Source organism: Eufriesea mexicana, unplaced genomic scaffold, assembly GCF_001483705.2.
Source record: "Eufriesea mexicana isolate 0111107269 unplaced genomic scaffold, ASM148370v2 scaffold4744748218, whole genome shotgun sequence".
Taxonomy (NCBI): Eukaryota; Metazoa; Arthropoda; class Insecta; order Hymenoptera; family Apidae; genus Eufriesea; species Eufriesea mexicana.
The window spans coordinates 98,831-107,642 of NW_016907861.1; the positions used below are offsets into that span (position 1 = coordinate 98,831).

At 39.9% G+C, this 8,812-nt stretch overlaps 2 protein-coding genes across 2 annotated transcripts in view; one reads left to right on the forward strand and one right to left on the reverse strand.

The window, feature by feature from the left end:
- Positions 1-6,710, reverse strand: part of LOC108547296 (3-hydroxyacyl-CoA dehydrogenase type-2) — a 54,621-nt gene extending 47,911 nt beyond the window's left edge. Inside the window, exons 1-4 of the mRNA XM_017899785.1 lie at positions 6,587-6,710; positions 5,880-6,041; positions 5,080-5,506; positions 4,251-4,472 (exon numbers count right to left, since the gene is read on the reverse strand). Coding sequence (XP_017755274.1) covers positions 4,276-4,472; positions 5,080-5,506; positions 5,880-6,041; positions 6,587-6,601 — 801 coding nt within the window. The 5' untranslated portion in view covers positions 6,602-6,710 and the 3' untranslated portion in view covers positions 4,251-4,275. The remainder of the gene's footprint in view (positions 1-4,250; positions 4,473-5,079; positions 5,507-5,879; positions 6,042-6,586) is intronic.
- LOC108547374 (uncharacterized) lies at positions 713-2,532 on the forward strand. Its single transcript, XM_017899908.1, has 2 exons — positions 713-810; positions 1,924-2,532. Exons 1-2 carry the CDS (start codon positions 730-732, stop codon positions 2,422-2,424), a joined length of 582 nt encoding a protein of 193 aa, XP_017755397.1. The 5' UTR covers positions 713-729; the 3' UTR covers positions 2,425-2,532.
- Positions 6,711-8,812: the final 2,102 nt, after the last annotated feature.

Genomic DNA, 8,812 nt, shown 5'->3' on the forward strand with positions numbered 1-8,812 from the left:
TGAACAAGCCTTCGCACGGTCCTTGTATTTAGGATATCGTTTTCGATGCTGCAAACCTGCTTGCTAGAGCCATGCCTTTTCGAATAAACTAGATTTTTAATTTCCTGGAAAATTCTTATATCTTAAGGAAACTATACTTGAAGGAATCAGGGAATCTCGCAAATTCAGTTGCTTTAAATATTTTAATATTTTTGGGGTCATAGAAGAAAGTTGAGGATATTAGGTGAATCTGAAGAATAAGAATAAGGTAAAATCTAATAACGTAATGGAATAGCGAATTAAACTTGAAATATGGCAAGTTATTATTCTCCAGCTTCCCAAGAAAAATTTGCTATTGTTCATGCAATTATCTCATTTATCGGAAATTATTTCTATGCCACTGACAACTGAATGTTAATGCCTTATCGATATACGAATGGAATACGATCATGCACGTAATACACACGTGAAAATCTATCCAGTCGTTCACGAATTATGTATTTTATAGGTTATGTATAGGTTCTACAGAACATTTCGTAACTGCACCGATGTTCTGCACGTAATGATACATTACGTTAATCACGATAATATTCCAAGAAATAATTATAGAAGTCACTGAACGACGCAACTGAGAGGCGCAGGTGCAGCTTATTATATTCGGCATTGTTTGTTAAGTAATAGATCGCTATTCATCAGCTTTGTATAAATATCTCGCCACTTCCTCGATAGAAGCTGTAGTACGAAGCAATCATGAACTTCAAGGTGTTGTGCTTACTCCTCGTTAGTGTCAGCGTCTACAACGCTGTTTATGCATCCGCCAGCTCGAAATCGGTAAGCTTTTACAATAAATCCTCTGCTTCAGTCTTTCTAATACTTGCATTTTATTATCTCGATACAGAACAACGATAATGCAATCGTATTTTATATTAAAAAACAAAAGCCACTTGTCCGTTTGCAGCTCTTGAAGTTGGATTGTCAATGCCCGAATTAAGTCAGCTTCAAAGGCCAAAGGCAACTTAAATATTTGTATAAATTTCCAATTTATATAGTGGATGATTTAACATCGTGTATATTGTATTGCATGTACGTAGCAAAATTTCAGTATCTTCTTTAAAAGATCCGGGTATATTCGGTTTCTCTGGAACGAAGAGGCATAGAACCATCGCCAAGGTATTGCGTTTGTTCCACTTGCGATATTTCACGAACAACGAAGCGTAAGAATTCGTCACAGCTGCACACGCGGTAGTACAAAACTTTCCAACGAAGCTATCAACAATAAATTTCAATATCGAGCCTGACAGTTGCTCGTCGAAGCTTTGCTACGTCAAAGAAATTTGCCAAATTGTCACGCACATTGCCATTAATGTAGGGGTATGTTCGATTGGCGATATGAAGAATAAGAAATATTACTTTATTCTAACACATATATATTTATTGCGAGCTAAACGAGACTAGGAGGAAAGTATAATTATAAGATTAGACTAATAACTGATCTATGATTACGTGATTGACAGACACTCTCATGTTCTACCTTCAACTATGCACACTAAAATCCGCCTAAGACTCTCTCTCTTTCTAACTGATTCTTCATAAACTCTGTATAAGACTGTCTATCAGAACTGACTCCTAACTGACCCTAAGACTACCTTCGCAATCTTCCGTCTTGTACACGCAGTTTCTCAGTGGGCCAGGTACTTCAACCACTCAGACGCATTCCTAACATTCGCTCATTGTTCCTACTGGGTTCAGTCATAAACGACCCGTCCATACTCCTTCCACATGCACTTCAGATGACACCCTGAACGTTCGAGCTGAATCCGAGGTCTGTTTATTACTCCTCATCTTCGAGGAAGGTCCAGGTGTTCCCATACACTTACTCTAGAATCCTAAAAATATTGTACACACGTGAAACTATACTATAATATTATGAATTTATTTCAACAGATAATAGATGCTGGCGTATCTATACTTAAGGGTGTACTAGGTGGACAAAGTTCTTCGAATTCGGATTCATCCGAGTCGAACGAACAATCGTTGAGCTCCAACCCTCTGGACAAACTGCTCCCGTCGCTTTCCAGTGTAGACTGGAGCAAGGTGAACGCGTCGCTACTAAAGATTTCGAATGTACCGAATATCTCCTCTTCTCTGACACCCGCCATTCAAGAGAGTATCCAGCTTGCTAGAAACCTTACGGTGCGCGCGTTGGGTGGCACGAGTGACTTGACCAACGCCATTCAACATGCAACTGCGAACGCGATTCGCGACGCCAGACCTGTTCAGGCCCTATATGCCTTGAGCAACACTATTCTGAAGATATTCGCCAAAGTAGCTGCCAACACGCCAGAGGGCACTTCTCTGCTTGTAATCCAGGATGGCTTGGCTATAGTCGCAATTATCGCCAAAGCTCTGACCCCTATTATCTTGGCTGCCCTGGCCTCGGGTTGATATAATCGGAAGTTGCACGAAATTTTAACGTATCTATGCTTAAGAGAAAATGTAACTAACGCTGTAACTATCAGTAGATTGGAAATATGTAGTATGGTAATATTATAATTGAAAAAGTTGTTTTGCTTCACGAGCCTTTGTCTCCTAAATACAATTCATTTGTACCTAAATGCGTGGTGTTTCTTCGTGTTAGAGTCGAGTTGATGCGATGTTACTTTCCTATGTGTTGCGAAACTGTGCAGTCTTGAAAAATTTGGTTTAAGCACAGACATATATCGTATTACGCGGTTTTCTACCACTTTTCATTACGCATTTACGCAGCCACGTGTTGCTTCTTATGCTTCTAAGATATGGATGCAAACTGTGTTCCAGTTTGTTCAACTGCTAAGTTATTTATTCTTCCTTAAGCACCGTTCCTAAGTGTTTCAAAGTCAAGTCGAATCTACGAAGTATCTCACGCGATAATTTTAAGTAAGAACAAGGGAAGAAGATTGTATCGTTGTTTCAAACAAATATCTTTAAAATCGCGACACTTAATGATTTCCAAAATGATACTTAATCACCGATGAGATCAGAAAGAGTTCTTAACTTCTATCAAATTCGGCTCAGCTCGATTAAAGAAGATCTGCAACACGTTTTCCCGTTATTAGTCCACCTTTTATTCATTCGACACGTGCGATGCACTCGTTCACTTTAGAATACCATAAAGGTACCAAGGAATTTTAGCTGAGAGCCCCAGGAATCTGCCAAAATGCTGCATCGGAAATCGGTATTAAAATTCGTCAGGAACGCCTCACTCAATGCCGAAGTAACGAAAACGGAAAGGTAAACACGGTTTTCACGGGCGTTGACCGATTCGTGCTTGCCGGTTCTCCTAACAATCTGTTCCCACCTCGTAAAATTGCCATCGTGCGTGCATAAAACATGAGGAGACAACGTTCGGGCACGCAAGGAGTGCAACGCCGCGACGCGAATCTACACGTGAAAATACAGGGGGTGGATGGCGTAGATCGTACGTATGTGGTAGCTCGCGGCGTCAATGCCTGCAGGGCTGTCGATGAAGACTCCAGAGGTTTAGGTTCGACGACAGGTTCGCGGGCGGTAGCAACACGGAGAAAACGAATGGCGCGGGAAAAGGAAAGGGTCGTTCGAGCGCATATTTCCACCTTGCCGCCTCCATGGTGAGCGCTAAAATACATTTTCCTACGAAGTGTCGTCACGGGAGGGCCTCCAGCTGCTGGTCGTGATATTCTACATGCGTAATGCTCACGCGGATATTTCCATACATAAATTTCATCCGGAAGAAAGTGGGTGGCTGTGCGGTTGCACGTCGCCGCTGATGACGCCGCGTCTTCGCGACGTGCTCGAGAACCCGTTGGCTGATCGTGTTTTCCGCCAGTTACGACGATCATTATTCTTTGTTTCGCGACATTCTTGAATGGAGCCTTCTGTTCCGTTCAGACAGAAACTACGGACGGGGGTTGTCAGCTGGTATGATGCAGGCATAAGTTTATCGTTTATCGCATTCAGCGAATAAGACTGAAGATTGCGTCGCGTAGGAAGAAGCGAAGCTATTCGAGTATGCGAATGATGAAGGACTTAGAATCGCAACGTGCATATAGATGACACCGAATGTGTGTATCAAGAGTGTGGTAATACCTCTTGGGTATTACCATGTAAGCGATCGAATTGTATCAGAGATTAGGTGCCAGGATATGTTCATAAACGAATTTGTACCTGTTGAAATTTTGTCAGAAAAGAATCGCTTTGACGATTAGTAAAGCGATGTTATTTGTACTGATAAGATTGCATGCAAATATACTCACGTTTCCTGGTGGCAGAAGGTCCTGGCTATGGCTTCGAATCTTCCTTTGCATCATCTACGTGACTGTATCGGTGGCCCATGTCTATACGTATATTTTCGCCGTTTATTAATGGATTCTCGATACACGTTTGGATTAAATGGGCAACCTCCTCGCAGGTTCCGTAACGTTTAGGTGTAAGGTTCATGGAAATCCCTGTTTTTCTTTCCTCAGGTGTATGCAGGGCTACATGCGAACAGAAATTTGTATACAATTAAAACAGTTTATCAATGACATGTATTTTATTAGTCTATCATGAACAATGTAGTTCTAGATTTCATTTCATATTTAAATAAATAACAATATTATTCTTTTTCATACTCGAAACTTACTATTTACACAAAGATATTATGGTAAAATATTAGGTGAAGTAAAAAGAAATCCATTATTTTTACATTCAATTTCATGCAAAAATAAAGGATTTCTTTTTATAAATACAAATACTGGAATATCCAGGTGGTGGCCAACATTGTTAACTTATTTCACCTAATATTTAATATATTCTAAATATAACAGTAAAGTATATCTTCCTTCATTTCTAATTCAATTGAACTACGTTAACTGAAGGAACAGATATTGCAATACACTACTTGTTAGACCTTACTCGTTAAGAATAGAAATTAATTTTCCTTATTTTGGTTGCTTCCAATGTTTTACTGTATATTTTATGTACGATTATCATTTGACTACCTGACGACCAGGAATGGTTAACATGGGCATAGAGCGAGTTAATAGCAACAAATTTCTGTGCATGCAAGGGATTGATGTACATATAGGTTTACCATTGACACACCTGTCATGGGGCTGTCTATGTAACCAGGGCATATGGTGACGACGCGTATTCCTTTCGATGCGAGTCCCCTGGCCAAAGGTATCGTCATGCCAGAAACCGCGGCTTTCGAACCACCATAGGCGACCAAAATTGGGGGGGCTTCGTACGCCACCATGCTCGAGAGATTTATAATGATTCCTCTTTGCTGATTTACATCGGGTTTGTTTTCCGCCATCATACCGACCATTAAACGAGTCACGTTAAATACGCCCCATACGTTGGTGTCGAACATGCACTTGTACAAGTCCGTGGAATGTGGCTTTTTAGTTTTGAAGTCGTATATTGATTCACAGCCAACAACACCGGCGGAATTAATCAACACATTCACACCACCGAATTTCTCTTTCACGCAGCTCATGCTATCGATTATGTCTTGCTCGATTCTGACCTGCAACACAGATACATTATTATTAAATTAAATTAAATTAATAATTTATTAAATAATTTATCATTATTTTCTATTCTTACAGGCTCGATGCTTTGTTAATCTTAATTTCAAGAAGTCTTAATATCATCTTATGGTTTAGCATTAAATGCATTACTAAAGTTAATATCGTACATTTACATTACTTGTAAATGTAATTCATTTTTGGAAAATATATCTATTTAATATTTGAGTATATACACAACGTTCTTTAGTAATGTACAAACATATCTCCGAAAGAGTTAAGAATAATTACTCATTTCCTAGTATAATTTTATTTGATATAAAGGATAAGTATATTCGCATAAGTGACGATGACAGAAGCAATTTAACTTACATCGGTACACGAAAATAAAGCTTTTTCGCCCATGCTCTCGGCAACTTCAGCTCCATGGCAAGATATATCAGCCAGCACCACCTTGCCACCTTGGCTAAAAATTTTCTCAGCAATGGCCTTGCCGATGCCATTTGCGCCCCCAGTAATGTAAGCAACTATATGCTGAAAACCATAATTAATATTATTCGTTATCACTTTTGTAATAAAATAACATCTCGTACAAAGAAATTCCTAATATTTATTCATATATATTTACTATCTGTATTTCTGCAACTAACTGCAATTTACTAACTTTAAGATCCCAGGTAATTATTTAAATGAAAAACCTAAAGAATTTAAGAAAAAAGAAAAAAAAAATTAAAAGAAGAATATTTCAATATGGACGAATTATTATATAAATATTGAATAATATAACCTGTTTGATTTTATGAAGTAGATTTTACTTTGAAAATATTCCTATATATATATTTTAACGTAAAGAACGGAAAAATAAATTATTCGTATATTTTCTTATGACATATAATGAAAGAGGTTTATTTGATCCTTTTAATTTAAATTTAAATTGAGTAAATTTTGCTACAAAAATTTTTCCCTTCGTGCATTGCAGTTTATTCCTAAATATTTAAACAATGTTGCAGAAATTTAACAAGGATCTACTTTACAGGTCTGAGCCCGAGGTGTAGAGAAGGAGATTATTCTAATATCACCTGCATTTTCCCCATTTTGACATTCCTCGGTTATTACACACCAGGGGGCTGAAATTGGATGTCTCTTGTTCCTTACTTCTTCTCGTTTGGTCTAAGAAGATTTCAAGTTACTCAAGTACTTCGAACATCCTAGAAAAAGGAAAAAGAGAAAAACTTAAAAAATCCGATGAATCGAGTTTCCTCTTACTTCCACTATCCAGATACTTATTTCGCGATGCAATTACTTTCACGAAATTTCTTCAGGCGTACGCCACGATAAATAATGGTTGCCTGGGTTGCAGAAAATTACAACAAAATATAAACTCAGCCAACGTATATTATTTATCGAGTCATACACCTTTCCTCATACCTCTTTATTAATCTCCTGAATGATCAGTCTTTAATAATTTTCGAATAGCCTCGATGACGTTAAGAACGTCTGAACAGATGGCACTCAAAGACGAACAACTGCGAAACAATTTGCATTTGGCATTCAACGTTGTTCACGAGTATAATTACCGGAATGGTGGTCTATGTAAACAATGAAGTTTGCAATTCGCGATACGATTATAATCGAGAAATTATTCTTCCAAGTTCAGGCGACGTATTTTTATTCGTCCAATGAATTATTCGGGAAGAAAGGTTTCGCACGTTAATCCGGAAACTGATTTTTGCCATGCGGAAATTCATCTTTGACGCGTCGATCCGTTAAGGCGGCAACGTCAGCCCGACGATATAACCTAATACTCGACGATTAAATGCAACGGTTGCGATAAGGCTTGTAAATTGAGCGAATTATGCCGCTGGTACCGGTACACGACGTAGCCCCGACCGATTAACATGCGCATTACGCGAGGTCGGAACGCTCAACCTGACATTTGCATTGGAACGTGTCGAACAACCTGAGACCTCTATAACACCTGGTGCCACGGATTACTTGTAACTCTGTTTTATTGATCGTAAACTACATTCTTGAGACACTGTGTGGAATCAGAGACAGGGAACTAGTGAAATTTCCTCGAGGTTCCAATGCAAATACGCGAAAGGGAAGTAGAAAAATTTACAAGTTAAATTTCTCGTATAAGGATCTCTAACCATAAAGAGACTTTATCGAATTTCGTTCGAAATTAATAGACTTGAAGTGATAATTACAACGTGTAACTATGTTCTCTATGTTATAATCAACCCTTGCTTTGTAAGCATGAATTTGACTTAACTAGAACATTTTCTAACTTCACAATTCTTCAATTCCAGTTAAGGATTAATAAAATTGAATAATGGGGATTAGTAAATTCACAGGAGTATAATATTCCTTATATTTTGAATTACCTGGTAAGAAATAATCGATTAAAAAGGAGATACTACAATGGAGCCAGACTGCTGAGAAGTGAAACACGAGCGACGTCTTTCGCGATCGTGGGCATTGAGAAACGTTTAGGGCACACTTCCATCGTGGCGAAGGAAATGAAGGGAGGATGAGTAGAAGAAAGAAGGAGAAATACGAGTACCCTTTGAATCGGTCACGTTAGCGGATCTGCTGGTCGGCCGTCGCGATGGAAGCATTTCGCCTTGATCTCCGACAAATTGTTAGTTCGTATGCTCGACCAATTTCAATCCTCGCTACTTCCAATTTCCTGAGCGTCATTACCGGTGTTCGTAAAGCTCACGTCGAAGACCACGAGAAATCTTACGGTGTTCCACGATAGGAAGAAACCAGTTCCATTCTAACTGCCGTTGGAGCTTCTGCTCGCGACAGTCATCGGCTTTCGTTCTTCCGCCATATCCGCACCTTCCTCACCCTCCTGGACCAATCGTGCCCGCAGCCGGCAATATTCAGGCTGCCGAGCTGCCGAGGACTACTCGCCGCCCACATGCCACGTTTTCCACTGTTGCGTATCGAGCGTGGAGGAGCCTGAACACAGCCTCATACCTGGATCCTTCGTTTTGCACACGGGTGCGAATTCTGGAGAAACCTGGGTTGGAGAAATGAGGCAGTAGCAGGAGGAGAAGGTGGAGGATGAAACGAGGGTGAGGAGGCTGGGTTAGGGGAGAGTGGATGCTGAGGCTGGGACGTGAGTACGGCTGCCGGAATAAGGGGTTGGGGCAGAGGTCGCAGAGGTCGGACACCACGTAAATTGCATACCCGATTGCGGTCTACTGAAGAGTGGCGCCCTCCACTGGGCAACCCCCTCTTCAGACCGTACCAACCCCAAACTGGATCTAACAAGCCAGCAACCACAGACTAGG

Excerpts from the sequence above, each read along its gene's own strand:
- LOC108547374 (XM_017899908.1), top strand. The coding sequence starts at position 730 with ATGAACTTCAAGGTGTTGTGCTTACTCCTCGTTAGTGTCAGCGTCTAC. Across the intron at positions 811-1,923 it reads CATCCGCCAGCTCGAAATCG|ATAATAGATGCTGGCGTATC; the intron begins GTAAGCTTTTAC and ends TTATTTCAACAG.